General features: G+C 36.4%; 2 protein-coding genes across 10 annotated transcripts in view; one reads left to right on the top strand and one right to left on the bottom strand.

The window, feature by feature from the left end:
* Positions 1-6,474, bottom strand: part of Efl1 (elongation factor like GTPase 1) — a 134,928-nt gene extending 128,454 nt beyond the window's left edge. For 4 of the 8 annotated variants that reach the window (XM_005320201.5, XM_021722949.3, XM_021722950.3 and 1 more), the window contains exons 1-4: positions 6,331-6,474; positions 5,507-5,610; positions 2,535-2,602; positions 1,254-1,338 (exon numbers count right to left, since the gene is read on the bottom strand). In XM_005320201.5, the coding sequence (XP_005320258.1) occupies positions 1,254-1,338; positions 2,535-2,602; positions 5,507-5,597 (244 nt within the window). In that variant the 5' untranslated portion in view covers positions 5,598-5,610; positions 6,331-6,474. Of the gene's footprint in view, positions 1-1,253; positions 1,339-2,534; positions 2,603-4,538; positions 4,637-5,506; positions 5,611-6,330 lie in introns of those variants that run through there. The other 4 variants (XM_021722947.3, XM_078051098.1, XM_078051099.1 and 1 more) reach the window with 4 other exon arrangements.
* Positions 6,472-25,249, top strand: part of Saxo2 (stabilizer of axonemal microtubules 2) — a 30,382-nt gene continuing 11,604 nt past the window's right edge. The window contains exons 1-3 of one of the 2 annotated variants that reach the window (XM_078051101.1): positions 6,472-6,643; positions 10,526-10,722; positions 14,907-15,109. In XM_078051101.1, coding sequence (XP_077907227.1) covers positions 10,631-10,722; positions 14,907-15,109 — 295 coding nt within the window. In that variant the 5' untranslated portion in view covers positions 6,472-6,643; positions 10,526-10,630. The remainder of the gene's footprint in view (positions 6,644-10,525; positions 10,723-14,906; positions 15,110-25,249) is intronic. The other variant, XM_021722945.3, reaches the window with a different exon arrangement.

The following is a 25,249-nucleotide window of genomic DNA, read 5'->3' on the forward strand; positions in this document are numbered from 1 at the left end:
ATAAAGATATTGTGTCCATCTACAATTAAAAATTAAGGAATAGATCTTAGTTGGGTGCAATGACACTGCTGGCCTATAATCCTAGAAACCTGGTATGTGAAGATCTTTGCCCCATTCTCTGGTTCTCTGAGTAAAGATATCCACCCCTTCAGATGAAAGAGGTAGGGTTTTTTTGTTTGTTTGTTTGTTTTAAGCATTACCTTTAATAGTAAACAATGGGAATTCATGTACCTAACAGCTTCAAATATGGTTTGGTACAAAAATATTTTTAAGACTATGTAAAAGAGAATAGCCACACCTCACAGTATATGGCTTGGTGTCAATGTCAGAGGTATGATACTGGGAAGGATGAACCAGAGGCCACTCCATTAGGGAAATTAAATATAACTTTATTATTTTCTTCAAATTACAAAAGTACATATTTTGTGTAAAGTTTTCTAACAGTACAAATATAAATATTTTGAAAAAGTGCAAATTTTGCCATAATCCAGCTCCTAGAGATAACTAATATGAAGGATTGGGTATATATGCTTCCAGATACCTTTATCTGCATGCATATTTTTATTACCCAAATGCATTCATATCTTACAAAAAAATATTTTGCAACTTGTTTTTTCTTATCTGTTAACATTATTTTTCTATATAATTACACACAGATCAAACATATAACACCTGTATATTTCACAGCATGAATATACCAGTTTACTTAACCATTTTCCTACTGACACTTAGGTTGTTGGCACTTCTCTTCATTAATACAAAACTTTAGGTATTAGTGAACATGTATCTCACACACTTGTTTGACTATTTCTTCCAGGTAAATTCCCAGAAGTATTATTATTAAAATGACATCCTCATTTGAAAATAACAAGCTAGTACTAATCATGGCAACCCACAGTTAAGACTCTAAATAAACAGGCCATGGGGCAAAACCAGTCCAGCCAGGAAATGGAACACTAAGGCTGAGTCAACAAGGCATAGGACTCCTGATTTTCCTGGTGAAGAAATCCATACTATTACTGGTGAAGAGGGCCAAGTGCAAATTGTCAGTCTTCTGCCCTCAAGACAATCAGAGGTCCCCAACTGCATCCAAGCCTGGATAGCCTGACTCTGATAACAGATCATTTTGAGAGACCAGCATTAAATATACAGAATATAAAGGAAAGAAACTGAGGCATGCAACTAATTCAAAAAGGAAAAGGAGGATAAGAAAGATTCATTGCTATTTTTCTTTAAAACACTGGTTAATTTACCTTTTGCATAATGTAGGGAAATAGCACTGGATTTCATAGTGATCCCTCGTATCTGTTCATCTTCTCTGCTGTCCATGTACCTTAGCTGGAAAAAACGCAACATATGCATCTTATTGTTCATGATGTTTTCCCTTTAATCCATTATTATGATAAAATTACATATTAAGTCAATCTTGAATTCTTGAGCTAAATCTATTGGGCTATAAGAAGTAACTCTTTATATAATGCTGTTTTGTTTATTAATAATTTTTTTATCCACAATCATAAAGTTGGCATGAGATTTTTCTTGTCTGGAACTATCTTTAACAGACTTGGTCTGTTATTCCATTCATATGACTTGGAGAGTATTCCCTGTTGTTGAGTTTTTCATCCCTGTATTTTTGAATGGTTCAAGTAGAACTGAAATTACTTGTTCCTTGAATATCTGAGAGAACTGGACAGTTAAATCATCTGGGGTTTTTCTTTGTATAAGGATTTTTGCCAGCCATTTGATTTCTTAAAATACTACACAATTATTCTAGTTTTCTATTTCTTAAGTCTAATTTTAGTAAGTTACCATTTTTACATTTCATCACATTTAAGATTATTTAAAGCTGTTTATTATATCCTATCTTTATCTTTGCCTGAGAGTGTCTATATATACATTCTATATTGGTGCACTACAATTATACTTAATAATAAGATTCTTTATGCCATCAATCTCATTAGCTTTTTATAAAATATTTTTTAATTGTAGATGAACACAATATCTTTATTTATCTTTATGTGGTGCTGAGGATCAAACCCGGTGCCCCACACAGTGCAAGGCAAGTACTCTACCAGTGAAGAATTTCTTTGTAAAATCTCTCACAATTGTATATTATTTGACTTAATACAAAAACTCCTTATAATTTGTACTATATAAAGTAATACAAAGCAGGGGCTGGGGATGTGGCTCAGGTGGTAGCGCGCTCGTCTGGCATGCGTGCGGCCCGGGTTCGATCCCCAGCACCACATACCAACAAAGATGTTGTGTCCGCCGAGAACTAAAAAATAAAATATTAAAATTTCTCTCTCTCTCTCTCTCCCCTCTCTCACTCTCTCTTTAAAAAAAAAATAAAGTAATACAAAGCAATATAAAAATAACTATTTTTCTCAACATCTATTTTATCTTGCATAATAGATTCTGAGATGCAGGATTATGTTTTATACTCCTTTAGATCACTGGAGAACACTGCAAACAGCTTATAATATTGTACACTCACTGAAATGTGACAAATGTTTATTAAACAAAACAAATACCTTGCCTGCCAGACGGCTGGAGATGATCCCATTACTAGATATAAGACAATCAGCAAGAGTAGTTTTTCCTGTTAAAATAACATAAATTAAAATCTATGTAGTCTTTAGAGGGGATTGGGGGATAGACTTACTCACAAATTTAATGTCTAATCATAAGAATTAGTTTAGCAAGGATCTTTTATTTACCTATGCCAGATGACATAAGACAAAAGATATATTTTAAGAATTTTATAGACTTCTAAACAGAATATCATCTGGAAAGACATAGAGGCTAGTACTTCATAGTGGTGTAATCACTATGCCAATCCAAAAGAGAACATAACTGACAAATTTTATAGCTACTAAAATCTGTCCTATATGAATTTGGTCAGGTTAATCACAATTATTATATCAGTCATCCCGTATTCACAATAGCTAATCATGCTTATAAACTGAAGCCCCTGAAAGTACAGAATGATAAAAACAGAAATCATGTTCAACGTCTCTGAAAGGTATAATATCAGGTAATATATCATCAAGAAACAACAGAATATCATAAATATATCATTGAAATGTAATATTAAAATATCATTAACAATATCATCAAGAACAATAGTCTTCTGCCACGTTTCCCCATGCAAGCCCTAATTGGTATGTGTTAGTTGTTAATACTTATTTACTAAGGAAATTTACCCATATCTATTACTATTGCAATATAAGCTATGGAAGATAATCATCTACACTGTAACATATATAAACAGTATCCAAATATAAACCTAGAATTTACTTTATAATAAAAAAAACTTCTTTGTATACTTAAGTATATAATTATAGTTACCTTTATCAAACAGACTACCACTAAAGTTTACAAAATTTCAAGGGATATAAATAAGTAACTTTGTTTAAAGAATTCCAGAAGTATATAATAATTACTACAGATGGGTTGGTCTAACAAAAGATTTTCTCTTCAAGACAAGTCCTTATTACACTCCATGAACTTCAACAAAACTATGAATTCCATACAATAATTCAAACCAGAGACCAATCAGTAGGAATACTGAAGATTTTTAATAATATGTTATCTATTTGCCATGTGAAGGTTATGTGTTAGCATATAACACTAGAGCATCACTTTCCTGCTACCCAATAAAGTGGAATTCATTCTAGGCATGAAAATCATGCTCTTTCCATGTTCCAAGAAAGCAGGGACTTTGCTTTATTTATGACTATAACTCTAGGACCAGAGTAATGTTTGGCATATGAAAGACATACAAGAGTTGGGGGGGTGGCTCAGTAGTAGTGTGAGGCACTGGGTTAGATCCTCAGCACCACCACATAAAAATAAATAAATAAAATAAAGGTATTGTGTTCATCTGTAACTAAAACAATATTTTTAAAAAAAGACTCAATAAATAGTTGAATGAATATGAATTAAATGTTTTCTAAGATAGTACCCATTTAAAAATTTTAAAGAAGAAATTTAAAATAAATTGCTCTGCAAACATGCACACCACTGACTTTTCACATGATTTAATTCACAAAGATAAACAACTTATCAGACTTTGTGGCCTCAAAATGTGTGTCGTATAATTACAAAAGCTCTGGGGACAGCAGGGTATGTCACTGGATTTGTATGTAAAACTCATTCTCAGTTGGCTTCACCTATAAGGTGATCTATAACCACCTAACCTCTTTTCTGCCTTTCAATCAATCCTAAGCACTCTACCAGTTTAATCTAATCTACTATTTGACTATATCAAACTTAGTTTTATTTTTTTTTTCTGCTAATGGCTCCCATGTCCTCATAAAAAATGTTAATGATCATTTTCATAATGAAGTATTTAACTTCCTGCCAAGGGATTCTCATTATCATCACATTTAATCCCTATAAGATAGCTATGATTTTCATCCGGTATACATATACTACATACTGAAATTCAAGAAGGCAAAGAAACTTAAAAATGAAGTTGAAAATAAATTCAGGATGTCTAACTCCAGAGCTGAAGCACTTAACCCCTAACTTACATGTAGCCCAGTGGCTATGAAGAGTTCTATGACGTAGGATCCAGCCTGCCCCTTCATCTCTATGATGGTATATAAGTTTTATTTCACATGCCCTTTCCAATCATTTTGCCTCAGCAACCAGAACTCAGAAGGGGTCTGAAACCAATAGCAGGATTAGCATGAAGCAGCGCTATGGTATTACAGCAATGTCTATGTAAATCACATGTATCATGCTTAGCTATTCTTGCATTTATAGTATCCTGGGCTTCAGCCACATGTATTTTCTTCTTCCCAGGCTGACACACTGCCACTTGAAATGTTTGTCTCCATTTGTCATCTTCAGACCACCTTCAAAGATCATCTCTGATATTAATTATGCTGTGAAACCTTTTCTTAACTCACTATGTCCCAGCATCCCATATATAGGACACCTATAAAAATTCTGTCCTATAAGTGGGATTCTGGGACATAGTGGGTTAACCCACCTCTAGCTTCCCAATCCTCTAGTTTTCTCAGTGGTCACAGTCTACTTTTTCTCATATTGCCTGCTTAATTCCTAAAGCTTCCTCAATAGGATATGGAACAGGTGTCCCACTCATAAATGTCTGTGTCCTGATATACCTACCAAAATTCCTTGAACTTAGCAGATGTTCAATAAACATTTGATGAATTACATAGGATCACATAACAAAGGCTCTAAGGACACAATATCAAGATTACAGCTGTTTTACAAAGTCATTTCAAAAGTTTTTCATATTTGAACAAAAACTGAAGTTCTGATTTAGGAACAAGGTGACATACTATATAGAAAAATGCTAATAAATAGTTAACCATGTTCATATCATATGTTTTACAGCATGCGTTCTTGTCATCACAAAAAAAAACTTTTAAAAGGAGTAAGACCTACTTCTTCGACTGCCCACAGGTTCAATTTACTGAGACATGCCTTGTCTATTAATGAAAACTAGCCATTTAAAAAAGGTTCTTACCATGGTCAACATGAGCCAAAACACATATATTCCTGATGTTAGCAGTGTTTTTCTGGAGTTGAATCATCTTATCCAAACTATTGAGCACCATGGTTGCTCACTTCCTGTGATTAAAAATAAAAGATGTATTACAAATGACACAAGGACTAAAGGTCCAGGCAAGGGAAAAAGAAATTTAAGTGCTGGGAGCTGAAAAAGATTTCTGAGATCCCTTAAACCAAGACTCAAATGAACGTTTATAGATGAGACATACCAATCCAGGCCCAAAACCAGCTTGAAAGTCAATAAACTGTACTTATGGAGTACTTATTCTGGATGGGAAGGCTATGTTGAATCAAAGAGCTCCTGGGTGCTGGGTGCAGTGACACCAGTAGCCCCACCCATGGATTCGTACTCTGACCAACTCTTCCAGGCCAACGACAACCCTAAGAAGGGTCAAATGCAGCAGGAAGAGAAGATGTTGACGTCTCTCCTTTCCCCTAAATCCCTGGTTCTAATATTCTAGCTCCCGCTTATCCGCGGTAAAACACTCGGCTTTATACTGCCTACAGAGCCTGAAAAAAGTTTTGAGTCACGTGCCTATGAACCAAACAGGTGCACTGCCGATCTTTCTTCCCTTTTCAAATGAAAAATCTCAACTCCACCTGCCCTTCATCTTCGCGGGGGCCCCAGATTCGTAAGGTTTGATGTTGAAAATTTTAAGGACCCCAAGTCCACACGGAAAAGCCTCTGGCTCCGGATGGGAGCTACCGCTGGATGCACGCCGCATCGGCGCACGACCCCGGTCTCCCCCCGCCGCCCCCTCGGCCCAAGTCCCTCCTTACCGCCAGCACGCGGGGGGAACCCTCCTCACCAGCTCCGGCTCTCTGCCCAACACCGCACGCTTCAGCTAGGGCTCCGCAGGCCTGAACGCCGGCGTCCTGGGGGCGGGGCTGGCTGACGCGCGACCTCTGACCCGCCGGCGTCTTGGCGCCACCGGAAGCCGGCGCCGCGTCAGTTGCCGGGATCCCGCGGTCGCCTAGACGACGGTGGGCGCTATAGATAGAGGTGAAAAATCTGCGAGTGCTGAGCGCTGCGGATCTAGCAGTGAGCGGAAAACATGAGGAGCAAGTGTTTGTGTCAGATCTGTACCTGCGGGTAAGAATGGCTGGCATAGCGGCGGGCCGGGAGACCTTAGGGAATCCAGTGGCCCTTCGGGCACCTCACCTTGACCCCAGCACACCGAGAGAGGCGGCGCAGCGACGCCCCCTCTTTGGCTGGGTTAGGGTACAATGTTTCTTCTTTGTAGCTAGAAACTAGTTTCCAATTTCTTTATGCAAATTGGAATAGCATCTGGGCCAGGTAAACAGTAAGTGAAGCCACGGCGGTTGTAAGGCTGGTAAGTGGTGGATCCGACTGGTGAGTGCATGCCCCACCAGAATAAAATAATAATAATAATAATTATTATTATTATTATTATTATTATTATTTTATTTAAAAGAACAGTGGTCAAAGCCATTAGTTGGCAACCAGTATTACACATTCTTTCATCTCCAGCTTCCCATCCTCCAACCCAAACTGTATTCCCATATTCCCGTTCTGTCCAGGTGGCCCTCATTTGGAATCTGCCTGACAGGTAAGGCTGTAGTCCCCATCCCGAAACCCAGAACTCGTCTGTGAGTCCTGCCTAACAACCTTCCACTACCTATAAACACACTCTTTTCCTTCCTTCCCCAGCTTCACTGTTGACCCAGGGATGAGATCATTATTTGCTAGATAAATATATATCAATTCCTTGCTATTTCTTAATACCCTTAAAAGGGAAAACACCTGCATGTTGATGGAAAGCAGTTTGTCTACTATTTTCATAATAAATACTTTATAATTACATATATATTAGTTAATATATGACTTTTGAGATAGGAATCTTCAAACTCTCCTGTGCAAGAAGTTTTTTTTGTTTGTTTTGTTTTGTTTTGTTTTATAATCAACCTAAGTTTCTTCCCATCTTATGTCAGAAAATTCAATCTTCATTGTGTCAGGGGCTACATTTTCTTCAAGCAGTATAATGATCCAAGGAACTAAAGCATTGCCAATAAAAGAGTTCCTTCTGACCTTTGAACATTGGTATGATTTCCCACTGAAAAGTCCTTTAATGAAGCTCACGTATTTCTTTCAAGAGCAGGATCTCTGCTAGTTTTATTCTTATACTCTCGTGTGTAAGAGTCCTTGAGGAAGCTACAAACTTGTAGTTACAAGGCTCCACTCAACCAACTCTTTTGAAATCTGGCCACTTCCTGAGACACTGACACTGGCAAAGATTCCTCACCCTTCTCAGAGCCCCTTTTCCTCTGCCTTTAACTTCTCACTCGGTTTGGCAGCAGAAGGGAGATTTTTACTCTTCCTTCTTTTATTTATTTTTGTGGTGGTTGTTTCAAGACCATCCTTTTCCTCTTGTGACCTAAAAGACAACTATCTTTCACTCCCATTAGAAATGCATTATTTCATCTCTTCCATGAACTGTTTCTTTTGCAAAAAGCAGGAAAATTTGTTGACTTGAAGCAACTTCTCCCTCCTGCTGAAATCTCTTCAACAAGGGATTATATAAAGGTCCTGACTACCTGCTTGATATAAGAGGCAAAAGAACAAGAAAACAAGTTTGTTAATATTTCAATAAATTTCCTTTCTCTAGAAGGTTAAGATCATCAGAAGACCTTTTCAGGGAAGCTTTGACCTGTTTCTGCTAAATGTCCATTTGCTGGTTGAGTCTTTTATTTTTTTCACTTACACTATGAAAATTAATAGTTTCAGACATCTATTTTATTCTTTAAAAAGTTGAAGCAACCATCCATCTCTAATGTATTTCTTTATACAATGCATACATGATGTTTTTATGCTTGTTAAACTATGGTGGGGTTTTCTTATGTTAGAAATCAGAAATGGGGGATGCTAGAACAAAAGTGTGGCTCATTCAGATCTTTGCTCAAATATGATGAAAGAGTCTGTCATTGAAACCTTTGTTCAAATGTCATACTTTGCCCCATCTCCACACTATATCCCACTTCCCTGCTTCTTTTCTTTTCCCATTGTACTTAGGATATTCTACATATTTTTTCTCTTCACCCCTATCAAGGGTGTAAATTCAGGTAAGACATAGAATTTTCTATCTTAATACTGTCCTCAATACTGAGATTTTTACTCATTATATATTTGCTGAATGAATGAATGACCATGTATGTAGGAAGTGAATGAGAATGGTATAAATCAACTAAATCTTTATCTTCAATCTTGTAAAAATTTGAAAAGTTAGTAATTTAAGCTAATATAGCAAAGTTCATAAAAAGTTACAGATTATAGCCTCCTATAAAACTTTAAAAAACAGAAATAAGAAAAATTTTGGAAATATCAGGATTAAAGGCTTTTTCTTTATAATTCTTCAACACTGTTTGTTAAAATGTGAATGTATTTTTTCATGGAAAATAAAACTAAAAACATGACAAATTCCAAAGATTGGACTTGGTTCTTTAACTCATTCAGCTATAACAGCACCTCTATGCTTGCATGACCTGTGTACCCTGCTTCTACTTCTAAGAGTCTTGACTATGTGTGACACTAAATCATTTCAGCACTTTACCACAACCACCATGTTCAGTTGATATTCCCTAATCTCTTGATCCTTCTGACTTTAGAGTTTCTTGGACATCCTGTGACACCACCTGTTTTCCTTACGCTATAATTCTTCATGCCGTCCACCATGATTTATCTGCAGGGTATATACATTTTCTTTAGGTTCAGCTTTACAACCCTCCCCCATGGCCTGGAGTCTCCAAATGATACCAGACTTGAGAAACTGACCTTATTTCAGAATAATGTGGTTTTACTTTTTTATTTGTTTGCGGTTTTATTAGTTTTATTTTTAAAAGGTTTTATCTCTTTTACTAATTATGCACTGAAAAATTATAGTGAAAACCCTGTATATTTTTTAACACTTGTTTTTCATACATAGTTTTTATTTATTTTTTTTAAAAAAGAGTATTCATTGCATACTATTCTACCACAACGCCCTCCCCTTTAACTATTTCCTGTCTTACCATGTTCCAACAGTCATTCATAGAGGTCAACCTCATATTTTTCAACAACTCTATCCTATTAGTTTATATGATATCTGTTCATATATCACCTAAGGATGAGCATTCATTCTGAGAAATTGATCATTAGGAGATTTAACCATTGTGTGAACATCACAGAATATACTTACACAAACTAAGATGGCTATGATGTTACCAGACAACATAATCTCATTGGACTATCACTGTATATGTGATTTGTGGTTGACCAAAATGTCCATTTTTAAAAAAGCATTAATGTGTTATTTAGGGCTCTTAGTTATGGGGAATATAATCTATTCTGATTAGTGTAGGCAAAAATTAACTGTATATAAGGAGTATATATAATTCACTTGAAAGAACTGAAACCATTTTTAAACCAAGATTCCAAGGAAGAAAAGTACCTGAAAATCTCATTGTAGCCCTGGACCATGAAGGGAACTGCTAACTCTGCCACAATCAGAACACTGTAACAGAGCTGTAGCCTCCAGAACCACTCAACTCTACCAAAGTCAGAAAGCTGCCAAGTCAGGGAATCACCTTGAAAATCAGGGGACTGCCTAACTGGCCCCAAACTCTCTTTGTCTCTATCTCAATCCATACAAGCAAAATGAATGTGGTGCCCTGCTTTTCTCCTTATGTAGCTCTGTTCTAAATCAGAGTCTCATGTGAGTACATGAAATAGGTGAAACCTAAATTATTATATGCAACTGGTCTGCATGGGGTCTAGGAAATTACTTGTTGGCTTCTCAGGTCTGTAAATTAACAAGACAATATTTCTACCATGTAAGGATACTTCTTTTTTTAAACATCATTGCAGAGGGAACAGGTTGTCTAGGAAAGCTGCTCTAAAGTTTATGTGTTCTGAGTCATTGGAGGTCTGTCTGATTAATAATCACACAAAGTGTTTTTTTAAGGCAAAATAATCTTTCAGTTTGTTTGTTTGCACAGGCGACATCATTGTCCACATGGAACCACAAGGATTTATGAAAATTTTGGCTTGTCTTGCCCCACAACTGAATACTTGGAAAAGTATCCCATGTATGGCAATGTTCTTCCACCACAGAGTCTTAAACCTAAGCAAGAATTTCGAGCATGCCGTGGTAAAATGGAAGGAATAACTACATTTAAGTAAATATTGCACAATTACTTGCTTTACTTATATTTTTCTCAACTCTTCTGATGGGAACAAGGTTTTCTAGCTATTAAATATAGTTAGTTGATTTAAGTTAAATAAATCCAAGAAGCAAGAACTAGTTAAGTCTCAAGAAAAATAGAAAGATGAGCTTTAAGTTAGGTTAACAAGTTGAGAAGAAAAGAGGGAAATAAAATGTTCTATTGATTTGTTTTTATTCCCTAAAATATATCATGATCTTTTTTACTTTTCACTGTCACTGCCACCCAGAGGATAACAGTAGCTTTCCAGTGTTTAGGCCTGTATCTTCTCTAGTTTTTGCATTTCTGATCTCTTTTCAATATTTCAGTTGGCCAGGATGATCTTTTAAAAGTGAAAATCCAATCCTGTTAAGTCCCTGATGAAAATACTTTAAAACTTTCCCATTATGTTTCACATAGACCAAAATTCCTACCACAATTCCCGCATGGTTTACTCTCTACTTGCTTCTCTAGTTTATTTTATGTTTGCATCCTGTAGGTCTTTTTGTTGTTGTTGTTTCCTATAAAATGCCAGGTTTCCCATGCCTCGAATCCTTCCAAGATATTAATTTTTTTCTACCTGGAATTTTCCCCCTCTCCTTCCCTAGTTTAATACCCATTCAGTCTGTAAATCTCAACATGATTATCTCTTGGAAAAATCTTCTCTACACCTCACCTAGTTTTCAGTCTACATAAAATTCCTCAGTGTAAGTTTTCAAGGTACATTCATTACATTAGTTTTAATATTTCATGACAGTAGGAATTATGTCCATTGTTTTCTTATCATCCTATTTCCAAAATTCTAGCACAACACTTACTGGCACATGGTAGGTTCAGTGAGTGATGAAAAAAAAAATCCCACTCATCCTAAATTTTTCATTTTTATTTATTTGTATCTTTGTATCTATTTGTATTTTGTCAGTTTAGTGGGTTAGTTCTTTGTTTTCATTATTTTATTTGATGTACACTATATTCAAAGCACTATCTTAGGCATCAAGAATAAAAATATCAGTAATTTCAGGTTCCTGCTTTTAAGGAACTCATGTCAATTTTTTTTATAACTTAGGATTTTAAAAGCACCACAACAAATTTGATTTTTCTCAGTTGACTTATTCAGGTCACCCTAAGAGAAGGAAGAAAGAAAACTTTAAAAAGGTAAATAAGAAACATTCCATATCCCAAAATTCAAAATCCAAATATGCCAATACAACTAAAAATTACATTTCTTAAGTCATCATCTCTCCACTTTGTAAGACAAGAATCATAGCATAATGGCTTGGAGCTTTTGATTGACTCCTCAAGATGAATACATTGAATAGGAAGTAGAAAACTGATTTACTTGTAGAATAAGAAGCCATTGTATATGTTTCAAAGAGACTGTGTAAAGAGCAGATATCTGATCTTACAGAAGACTTTTGATCCTTTATGGCATTATAATTGTAGCATAGTTAGATGACTACCAGAGTTGGCAGGAAAGTTTGCCCTGTAGAAGTAGGATTTTAGACCTGTCATGTTTCAGGATATATCAGATGAATAGACTGCATTTACTGTTTACTGCTTCTCCACAGAAAAGTGCTTTGGATGTGGAGGTATAATTTTTAACACTAAACAATGTAGTCCAAGAACTTCTAAGACTTATAAACTAAGCTTTCTCCCTATTCTTCTCTCTATGATTTTCCCTTTCACTAACTTCCTGATTGTATTTTAGCCTATTCCCAATACCTGGCATTTGAGCAGAGTAAAGAACAATTCAGATATCTGAGAAGAGTTACATGATTTCAATTACTATTCATCCATTAAATAAATATATAGCAAACATTTGTTAAGCCTCAAACATTGTTTTATGCATCTGGGATACAGTGTGAACAAAAACAGGATTTCATTTCTCACAGATGTTCCATTCTAGTGGAGAAGCCAATCAAAACATCACTTGAAATAAATATCAAAGCACAACAGTGATAAAATCTATGAAGGATAGGTACCTTAACAGCTAGAATAAGATATTCGAATTTATCAGGGAGATATAAGAAAAATGAGCTAAAACCTGAAGCATGTTAAACAGTGAACTGTATTGAGAGAGGAAAGAAGTGTATTCCAAAAAGAAGCATTCAGTAGGAAGGAACATAGAAGTAGGAAATTTCAGAGAAAGAGAGCTAGAGCAGAGAAAGCAAAAGGAGGGTGTAGTGAGGAAGGACAGGCAGGGCCTTTGGGCCTTGTTCTATTTTATCTATATTCTTAGAGCAAAAAGTACCAGTGAAGATTTCCTTTCTGTTTTCTTGTTGAGGGTTGTGGGGAGAAGTACAGTGGTGAGTAGATAGATAAGAGACCTAAGGAGGGAGCTAGGGCCATGAGGGCAAGAATGATCCAATTCACATGTGAAAGAGTTACTTTGTGTACAAAGTGGAGACAAGATTGGCGAATGGCCTAAAGTGGATGCAGGTAAATGAGTTCAGGAAGCTATTGGAGTTATTTGACTGGGCTATTATGAAAGCTTTGACTATTATGGTTTGGTGATAAAGATGGAGAAGAATGGTTAGATTTAAAGATATTTAGGAAGCATAATTGACAGGAGTTGATTAATGACTGTGTATAAAGTGTGAGTCCTAAGTTTCTGACTATGAGCTGAAGAGATGTTGATGCTGTTCACTAACATAAGGAAAAATTACAAAGACCAGGTTTGTTGGGGAGAAATAATTTATTTGGAGCATATTGAGTTTTGATGTGCCATTGAGTATCCAAGAGGCTATATACATGCTGGTGTGGAGCTAAGAGAAGAGTACTAAGTTGAAGTAAATTTGAGAGTCATTGCTATAGAGGTAGTAATCAAAGCTGTGGGAGTGAATGTTAGGTAAGAGTAGGAGTGTGTGTAGTCCAAGCCTTCAAGAACTCCAACATTTATTTAATGGTTGAGTAGAGGTGGAAGAAGCTATATAGGAAATGGAGAAGAAATAAATCAGGAAGGCAGGAAGGGATAATTTTCTGGAAATACAGTATGTGAACAGTAATGTCAATTACTGTGACGGTGGTCAAGTAAGATGAGTTCTAAAGATGTCAGATGGACTTAGTCACATAGAAGTCATTCTGAACCTTAGAACTGTATTAGGTCGGTGACAGTGCTAGACTGAAGTGGAATGAAGAGGTGGGCTAAAGTATTTGAGAAAGAGGTTATATTGGAAATAAGAGAAAGGGACTCAGTGAGTTTTTTATTTGTTTTGGTTTGGTTTTGGGGAGTGTTTTTTGTTGTTGTTTTTGTTATTTTTGAGTCTGTGGATACAGAATCCAGAAGAAAAAAAGCAGTCTGTAAAAGCTTAGAATAATAGTTAACAGTAGATAACATTGCCCTTACTACTTATCAAGTACTCTCCTAAGTATTTGTGTATCCTTAAAACACTACAAGGTAGATGATATTATTGTCCCATTTTTATATATGAAGGAAGGAGCAAAACACATTAACTGTATTATTCAGGGTTGTACAGGTAGTTAGTGAATGACTGACAGAGCCAAGATTTAGATCCAGGCAGTCTGAATCTGTGGTATTCTCCATTTCATCAGACTACCTCAGTAGTCTTCTGTCATGTAACGTTATGTAATGCCTAGAGGGACTGGATTACCATCTGGCTTCCATCCATGGAAAATGGTTCTGAGAGATCCAAATATGAGTAGGACTCATACTGACACTGTGAATGTGACTTATGTCTAAAGGCAAGAGTTACTTATTATCTAAAACTGAGCAGGACAACATGACTTAAATAAGAAGAAAGACTGCCCAAATAGTTTACTGGAGTCTTTATGTAGGATCAATAAGGATTTTGAAGGATTTTGACAGTGGCTACAGGGAGATATATATATATATAAATTTTGCAAGTTTAAACCTTTCACCTTCAATTATTTGAGAATTTAATTTATTTAAGATCAAATTAATTGAGCATCTCTTGTTTTGATATTTTGAAAACTAGGATTTTCAACATATTGCTCTTAAGATATTGAGTCTCCTAACAGGACCTTTTAAAGGAATTTAATTAATTCATTCAAATTGTTTATCAAATATTACCATTTTAATATTTTAGACTTTTTAGGCAAGAGACAACTGAAATTATCAATGCTGAGATCATCAAAATAAAAGGTCTTGTGAGGCTATGTTTCAAATTTATATATTTCAGATCAGATTATCGTCCTTATGAAATAGTCAAACAGCCTCGCCACATACCAGAAGAATATAAACCAAAACAAGGGAAGATTGATCTTGGTACTACCTACAAACGAGATTTTAATTCTTATAAAGTGCAGCCTGTGGTAATAGTCCGGCCTTTGGAAAGACAACAAGTTAAAAAAGGGAAGTTGGACACTGTCCCAACCTATAAAGGTAACTTGCTATTTCAAAAATGAATGAGCCAACCAACTAAAATTTCCAGCTTTGATGTCTAATATCAGATTAAATTTGGTGTTTTGTCAAATGTATCCACCCATGGTTTAGGAAAGAAGTTTTTCTCTGGTGAAAATAGCATATAGCCAAAAAGCAAACAAACAAAAACCCAAACACCATTTACCTAATGGAGAGTTAAGAGGCTTGGGTTCTTCTCCAGATTCAGCTCTTAATTAGTTTTCCCTATCTTAAAACATAAAAAAGAATACCATTTATCAAGGATTATGTTATATCTGTCATTTATATCACCTTAATTACCATTGTACCTTTCTTCCCAACCTAGAATTAGTTGAAACTATCAAGAATGCTGGAGTCTTTGAAAAGATCAAATAAGTAGCAGTCCTCTTCTGCATTCAGTTTCTGAACAAACTTTTAAAGCCAAAGAATTAATAGATAAGGAACCAAAATATTGTTTTTATACTGAAATAGATCAGGATGGATGATAAAGCTTCCATCTATAAGCAAATGTTTCCTGATACCGAACCTTAGAGGAAAACCAACTGTCCCCTGACAGACAATGCTGGATTACCAACATAGGGGACCTGCAGCTCTAAGACTTATAGCATGAAAGAAGTATAAGAATACCTCCTGCTCCTGCTCCAAATAACTAACTTGAAAAAGTACTGGGCAATGTATGACCAATTTTTCTTTCCAAAAATGTATTTGATTTTAAAATACTATATATACTTTTGAGGGGTTGGTGGGTCTTAATCTAGGGCTGGGGGTGTAGCTCAGTGGTTGAGTGCTTGCCTCTCATGCATGAGGCACTAGGTTCAATCCTCAGCACCACATAGAAAAATAAATAAATGAAACAAAGATATTGTATCCATCTACAACTAAATTTTTTTAAATTAATAGACTAACTTGATAGTAGATATTATTTCTATATTTTCCTTTATAAATAAAGGAATTGCATATATAGGCTTACACTCTTTCCATTAGTTATTTGAAATAGCAGAATGGGCATGTCCTAATATGAAACCTTTTTGTAAAAGTGATGCCATCTACAACCAAGGTAATAATCAGGTGATAACTAGATACATATTTTTTCTGTAAATTTCACATTTACCAGTTCACTGGGTAAGTAAAGTACATGGTATCCATTTACTGTGGTCTATAAGCATATACCATTAGGCAAGTCAGAAACAATATTCTTTCTGATATTTAAAGCTGTGAGTACATAAGATGCTACCCAAGGGACAAATTGTGGAGACTGTGAATATGGTATATTACAATCAAACGTAGCATATAGTATTAGCTGAGATACAGATTTTTATATGTGTGGGACACTATGTACAGCACAAAATATGACATAAAAGATAATTGATGAAGATTATTTTACTTGTTCTTTTATAAAAACATAGTAAGATTTTTCTCTATGTAAGATCTACAAAAAATATGAATAATATTGATATCCCCTTATGGTTTGGATATATACACAAAACTGTCTCCCTCCCTCCTTCTCTCTCTTCCTCTCTCTTTCTGCTTCTCTGTCCAACCCTAGATCTGGCTTTCCATAAACTGTTATCTATGGATTCTCATATTTTCATTTTCATAATTCAAGGCTGGCCTTCTAGCTCCTGAACTTTTCTATTCAGGAAAGGTGACATTTTGAACTTCCAGGTTTTCAGGCATGAGACAACAGAAATGCAAGGGCCAAGGCTGTACTTAATAATTCTATGTAATTGTACTGAAGGGTTTTTTTTTAGATTCCTACTTAAGGGCAGGTATCTGTAAAATCTAAGAGGAAAGACAGAAATTGGATATGATAAAGAAATAAGCAACCCTATAATTGGTAAGCAAAACAACACTTACATTCTGGACATGGAGTTTGTGAAACAAAATGTGTCTGCTCTCCTAGCATCTTCAGCTTAGAAATTTATTCATATTAAGATGTACATGAAAATAAACCATAATAATAAATAGACATAGGGATTACCCTGCTCTGTAGCCATTGTAGGAAATACAAATATCTGGATTGCAGAATGGGTATAGACATTAAGAAATTTCATAATTGATAATCAAGGAGATAAATGATTTATATACTGAAAACTATAACACGTTTGGTGAAAGAAATTAAAAGAAGATACAAATAAATGGAACCCATTCAGAGATTGGAAGAATTAATATTGCTAAAATGTCAGCACTACCCAAAGCGATCTATAGATTCTATGCAATCCCTATAAAAATCCCATTGGTATTTTCACAAAAATAGGAAAAAAGCATTCTAAAATTCCTGTGAAACCATGAAAGATTCTGATTAGCCAAAGTAATCATTTGAAGAAACAGAGCTGGACACATAACACTTCCTGATTTCAAAATATAAGTCTAGAGTGATCAAAATAGTATGATACTGGCAAAAGAACAGACTCATAAACCAATGGAACAGAATCAAGAGTCTGGAAATATACCTAAGCATTAATAGTCAACTAACCTTCAGTAAGAGTACCACAGATACATAATGGGAAAAATGGATATCTATATAAAAGAATGAAATTGTACCTTTATCTTACGCCATACACAAAAATAAACTGAAAGTGTATTAAAGACTTAAATGTAAGAACTGAAAGTGTAAAACTCGAAGAAGGAAACAGAGTTCATTGACACTGATTTTGGAAATGATCTTTGAGACATGACACCCAAATCACAAGCAACAAAAGCAAAAATAGACAAATGGAATTACATTTAACTAAAAATCTTTGTACAGCATCCTTGGGAGAAAATATGATCCAAAATGTATAAGGAAATCACATAATTAAAAGCAAAAAAACCTGATTTTTAAAAAATGCCCAAAGGATCTGGATAGACATTTTTCCAAAGAATACATACATGAAGGTACATGAAGATCTATTCAACTAATATCAGGAAATATAAATCAAAAACAAAGATATCACCTCATACCTGTTAGGACGGGTTTTACAAAAAAGATAACAAATGTTAGCAAGAATATAGATGAAAACACTTGTGTTCATTATGGTAGGAATATAAATTGGTATATCCATATGGAAAACAGTTTTATGTTCCTCAAAATTTTTTTAAAAATAGAACCTTGTGTGGTCCAGAAATCCTTCCTCTGGATGTATACATGAAAAAAAAAATGAATTCAGTATCTTGAAGAAATACCTGTACTCCCAAATTCATTATAGCATTATTCACAATCATCAACATGGAAACAACATGAGTGTCCATACAAAGATAAATGGATGAAGAAATTGAAGGTGGGTATGTACATATTGTGTAGGGGAAGGGGGAGGGAGCCATTTCTTGTCTGAAATGCTTGGGACCAGAAGTATTCAGTTTTTTAAAAATTAGACATCTTGGGAAAGGGACTCAAGTCTAAACATAAAATGCACATAGTACAAAAATAGTCTTATACAATATTTTTAGCATGCCTGTGTTTTGCCTGACCTGTTACATGAGGTCAGATGTGGAATTTTCCATTTGTGTCCTCATGTTGGCATTTAAAAAGGTTTGAATTAAGTTGTGGAGCATTTCATATTTTTGGATTAAGGATATTCAACTTTGTGTATGTGTTCGGTGTGTATAAAAATGGAATATTATTCAATCATAACAAAGGAAATCCTGTCATTTATGAGAACATTTTTCTAAGTGAAATGTTCAGAATAGAAAAATCTATTGCGTCATCCAATATATGTAAAATCTGAAACTATTGAACACACAGAAACAGAGAATAAGACTATGGTTATGAGGGGCAGGGAGGTGAGGAAAAATGGGGAAGTGTTGGCCAAAGGGTGTTGAGAGCCACAGCCAAAGGGGCCCCAGCAAACTTCCAGCTGCCAGCAAGCTTCAGACTGCCCCAGCAACATCTAGCTGATTGGCTCCTCTGCGGTGATGTTCATTGGGCTGTTTCCCTGCCCTTCAGACTGCCAGCTGATGATTGGCTCACAGCTGCCCCAGCAACATCTAGCTGATTGGCTCCTCCACGGAGCTGCTCATTGGGTGACTTCTTTGGCTCTGCCCACGCAACCCAGCCAATCGGCCTCAAGAGGAGGAGGATTGTGGGAGGAAAAGGCTGGTGTGGGGGAGAGAGGCTTGTGGAAGCCGGTGGTGGCAGTTGGGCTCTGAGGGTTTTTCCCTGGAGCTGTTTTGTTTGGCGTTTGTAGTTCTAAAAATAAAGTTAGTTTCTTTTTGACAAGTGGCTCCTGATTTGTGCCAAGCCAGACTTCGGCATTTGGTGGCTCGCCCGGGGAGCAACTGAGGGTAAGTAAACTGCTCGCCCCTGAGGGCAGGGCGAGAGGATGGGGAGCCATTCTAAGTCTCCTCTTTTGTTTTGCTTCGTTTTTGTTTTAACTTTCCTGTCCCTGGAGATGAGTAAGAGGGAAGAAAAACCACTCACATCTGAGGAAAAACTATTTGCGTTTGAGGAACAGATAGGGAGAAAGGACGGATGCATATGTCAGGAGGATAGAAAGGCTGTTATAATGATTTTGTGTGGTTCCCTTTTTATTGGATTCTGTCTCGGTTTTGTTTGGCGTCATCTTGTTGGGTTGTATTATAGTAGAAATACGGGATCAGCAATTAGTAAAAAACAAACCGAAAGAGTGTTAAGTAAATTGTTAGAGGAAGGAAGCTTCCCAGTAAAACCGAGAGCAGTCAGGGCATACGTTGATGTGATACAAGAATATAGCCCATGGCTTTTTAAGGAGGAGTTGTTAGATATATCACAATGGAACCATCATGGTGAAGATTTAAAAAGAATAGAAAAGAACAACCCAGGGACTCTGCCAGTTGGCACATTGTCATTGTGGACGTTGGTATCTAGTTTGCTTAGTCCAAAGCCTTCAGTTCAGACAGAGGTAGAGGAAGAAGAAGACATATTGATTCAAGTAGAAGAGGAAGTCTCTCAAGTTAGTCAGAAAGAGGAAAAGATTCAAGTGAAAGAGAAGGTCTTTCGAGATAGTGAGACAGAGGAAGAAAGTTTAGAGCAGAAAAATCTATCAGGGGAAAATTTAAAACAGGAGACTGCTAATAAGACCCTTTTATTAGAGAGCATAAGTGTTCAACCAACAGCGCCACCTCTACAGGAGACTGCTACTAACAGCACTCTATCACCAGAGGGCATAAGTGTCCAATCAACAGCACCACCTCCATATGCTAAGAGACTCCCAACCCCCGCAGTTGATAGTTTGGATCCTGAGACAGGATCTCAAGTATGCCCTGTATTTGAGGTAGGAGGGCAGCGAACTTACCAGGGTTTAAATTTCAAATCAGTGAAGGAGCTAAAAGAGGCTGTAGCAACCTATGGTCCTCAAGCACCCTTCACTGTAAGCTTGGTCGAATCCATTACCAACTTAAGCATGACGCCAGCAGATTGGGCTAGTTTGTGTAAAGCTGTGCTAAATGGAGGACAATACCTGTTATGGAAGGTTGCCAATGAGGAATTTTGCAAGGAGACGGCTAGTCGAAATGCAGCAGCTGGTTATCCTCAGAGAAATCTAGATATGTTGTTAGGAAAGGGACCTTATGAGGATCGGCAGCAACAACTTGCATATGATCCTGGTGTATATTTACAAATTGCTGTAGATGCAGTTAGGGCATGGAAGACTTTACAAGAACCTGGAGGTTTACAAGGTCAATTATCTAAGATAATACAAGGAGCTAATGAACCTTACGCTGAATTTGTAGATAGGCTTATTCAAACAGCTACCAGAGTTTTTGGGAATACAGAACAAGCAATGCCATTTATAAAACAACTGGCTTATGACCAAGCGAATCGTTGGTGTAGAGATATCATTAGACCATGGAAACAGGAAGATTTAAACACATATATTAAATTATGTAGAGACATTAATGAACAAGGGCAAATTGTGGCAGCTGCAGTAAAACAAGCTTTAGATGCCAGAGACATTAATGAACAAGGGCAAATTGTGGCAGCTGCAGTAAAACAGGCTTTAGATGCCAGAGACATTAATGAACAAGGGCAAATTGTGGCAGCTGCAGTAAAACAGGTTTTAGATGCCAGAGACATTAATGAACAAGGGCAAATTGTGGCAACTGCAGTAAAACAGGCTTTAGATGCCAGGCCAAGAACATGCTACAATTGTCAACAAACAGGACATTTTAAAAGGAATTGCCCCATAGGAGGAGGGTTTAACAAAACTAGGTATCAAACAAGTAGAATACCGGGTATTTGCCCACGATGCCGTAGAGGGAGACATTGGGCTAATGAATGCCGTTCTCAAACCACCATAGAGGGTACTCCATTATATTGGGCTAATGAATACCGTCCTCAAACCACCATAGAGGGTACTCCATTATCAAAAAACGAACAAGGACAAGGTGTTTATCCACAATATCGTGGACAAAGGCATCAGGCTCCGTTGCCAAAAAATGGACAGGGGGCCCCAATGCTCCGGGGCCCCAAACCACAAATATACGGAGCACTGGAGGAACCCAGCAACCCCAGCAACCCCGTCAGGGTAGTGCCCAGCACATCAGATCCCTCATCAGACAAACCAGAGGGAGCGCAGGGTTGGACATCTGCGCCTCCACCAAATCAGTACTAACTCCAGAGATGGGAGTTCAAATCATTCCCACAGGGGTAAAAGGACCTCTTCCCAAAGGAACAGTAGGCTTATTATTGGGACGCAGCTCTTCTACTCTAAAAGGACTTTTGATAAGTCCTGGGGTAATTGATTCCAATTATGAAGGTGAAATAAAAATTATAGCCAGTTCTCCAAAGGGTATATCAGTAATTTCACCAGGAGATAGAATAGCACAGTTACTAATAATACCAAGCCTACATGATAAATTTTCCAGTCATGTTGTAGAAAGAGGTTCCAAGGGATTAGGCTCCACAGGTGTAGATTGGGCTATGCTTTCTTTAAATTTAGATTCTCGCCCCATGCTAAAACTAAATATTCAAGGACATGAATTTAATGGGCTACTGGATACAGGTGCAGATCTTAGCATCATCTCTCGTCAAGAATGGCCAAAACATTGGCCATTACAACAAGCCACTCAATCGCTTCGAGGCCTAGGAGTGGCGACTAATCCCGATAGAAGTGCAATGCTATTAGATTGGAAGGATCCTGAAGGATGTGAAGGAACTATACAGCCATATGTATTGGATCATCTTCCCGTAAATTTATGGGGACGAGATGTCTTAGATCAATTAGGTTTGACATTAACAAATAATATCAATCAAAATGCACCCACTATTATGGCTAGACAAGGTTTTAGGAAAGGAAAAAGATTAGAAAGACAAGAACAATGTATAGCAGCACCAATACAAATAGATCAAAGAACAGACAGACATGGGTTGGATTTTCACAAAGGGCCACTGAGACAATAAAAATTACATGGAAATCAGAAAGACCAGTATGGGTTCCTCAGTGGCCCTTGACTAAAGAAAAGACACAAGTAGCCCATGATCTGGTCAAACAACAATTAGCGGAAGGACATATACAACCTTCTGTATCTCCCCATAATACTCCCATTTTTGTCATCAAAAAGAAATCTGGTAAATGGAGATTACTGCAAGATTTAAGAGCCATTAACAATGAAATGGTCATTATGGGACCTGCTCAATCGGGGATTCCTCAATTGTCTGCTTTGCCAAAAACTTGGTATGTTTTAGTTATAGATATTAAAGATTGTTTTTTTTCAATTCCAATTCATCCTGAGGATAGTCCACGTTTTGCATTTACTATCCCTGCACTAAATCATGAAGGTCCTGATCAGAGATATGAATGGAAAGTACTCCCTCAAGGGATGGCTAACAGCCCAACTATGTGTCAAATTTATGTTAACAAAGTAATCCAGCCACTTAGAAATCAAAATCCTGAACTACAAATATTTCACTATATGGATGATGTGTTATTGGCACACAAAGCTAAAAACACATTGCTAGAATGTTATGCCACACTTACAAACTTATTAAAAAATTATAATCTAGAGATAGCAATAGATAAAGTGCAATTAAATTTTCCAATTAATTATTTAGGAGTTCTATTATCCTCAACCATGGTCCGTCCACCAAAAATTCAAATACGAGTAGATCAACTCAAATCACTTAATGACTTTCAAAAGTTATTAGGAGACATAAATTGGATAAGGCCTTATCTAGGTATTCCAACAGGAGAATTGGGACCTTTATTTGATATCCTAAAAGGTCCATCAGATCCAAATTCACCCCGAATGTTAACGCCTGAAGCAAGAAAGGCATTAAAAATCATTGAAACATATATGGAAAATATGCATTTGGATAGAATTGATATAAGTTTGCCTTTATTATTTATTGTACTACCAACAAAAAATATTCCTACAGGAGTATTTTGGCAAGAAGGTCCATTATTATGGATACATTTATCTTATTCTCCTAACACTATTCTTACTAGATATCCTGAGGCTGTAGGACAATTAATACTCAAAGGAATAAAAACAGCAAAGGCAGTGTTTGGAATTTCTCCCCATAAAATTATTACTCCATATACTATGAATCAAATTGATGAATTAGCTAATGAGTTAAATACTTGGGCAATAATAATGTGCAAATCTAATGTTTCATTTGATAACCACTTACCATCTAATCCTTTATTGTCTTTTTGGTCATTGCATCCTGTAATTTTTCCAAAAATGACAAGAAAAACACCTATCATGAATGCTCCAAATATATTCACTGATGGGTCAAATAATGGTACAGCAGCAATAGTTACACCTGATCAAACTTTTACATTTTTAGTACCCAAACAATCAGCTCAAAAGGTAGAGCTTAATGCAGTATTACAAACTTTTGTGATGTTTAAAGATTCTGTATTTAATTTATTTTCTGATAGCCAGTATATAGTTAATGCTATAGTATCCCTTGAAGATGCTGGTAGAATTTCCCCTTCTTCTACTGTTTTCTCTTTGTTTTCCACTATACAAAGTTTAATCTGGGACAGAAAAGATCCATTCTTTATAGGACATATCAGGGCACATACAGGATTGCCTGGAGCCCTTAGTTTAGGCAATGATTTAGCAGATAAAACTACACGTGACATACATATTTTCTCTGTACTAGAAGAAGCTATAAATTTTCATGAAAGATTCCATGTCAATGCTAATACTTTACAAAAGCGTTTTAAAATAACTAAAGAACAAGCTAGACAAATAATAAAACAATGTCAAAATTGTGTGACCTTTTTACCACAAGTTAATCTTGGAGTCAATCCTAGAGGATTGATGCCTAACCATATTTGGCAGATGGACGTCACACACTTGCCAGAATTTGGAAAATTAAAATATTTGCATGTTACAATTGATACTTCTTCTGGATTTTTGATGGGCTCCCTTCATGCCGGCGAAAAAACTAAAGATGTTATAGCTCATTGCTTACAAAATTTTGCCACTGTGGGCATTCCAAAACAGTTAAAAACAGATAATGCCCCTGGTTATACGTCTACTTCTTTTAAACAATTTTGCTCATCATTTGGCATTACTCATATAACAGGAATCCCATACAATCCACAGGGTCAAGGCATAGTTGAAAGAGCTCATCAAACTATTAAAATGTACTTATTAAAGCAAAAAGATGGAATTGGGAAGGGGTATATATTCCCCAAAGATAAACTTAAAATAACGCTTTTTACTCTAAACTTTTTAAATTTGGATTCATCAGGACTTAGTGCTGCAGAAAGGCATATGTGTCCAAAAAATGTACATAAGCCCAAGGTACTTTGGAAAGATATTCTAACAGGACAATGGAAAGGTCCTGACCCAGTAATTGTCTGGAATCGGGGGTCTGTTTGTGTGTTTCCACAGGAAGAACAGCAGCCGATTTGGATTCCAGAGAGATTAACCAAGGTTCTGACCCAGAACAGCAGCCGATTTGGATTTCAGAGAGATTAACCAAGGTTCTGACCCAGTGATTGTCTGGAGTCGGGGGCCTGTTTGTATGTTTCCACAGGGAGAACAGCAGCTGATTTGGATTCCGGAGAGATTAACTAAAATCCTGACCCAGTGATTGTCTGGAGTCGGGGGTCTGTTTTTGTGTTTCCACAGGGAGAACAGCAGCTGATTTGGATTCCAGAGAGATTAACTAAAGCGATTTCTACAGACCAAAAAGAAGATGATTTA

This window comes from Ictidomys tridecemlineatus, chromosome 5 (assembly GCF_052094955.1).
Source record: "Ictidomys tridecemlineatus isolate mIctTri1 chromosome 5, mIctTri1.hap1, whole genome shotgun sequence".
NCBI lineage: Eukaryota > Metazoa > Chordata > Mammalia > Rodentia > Sciuridae > Ictidomys > Ictidomys tridecemlineatus.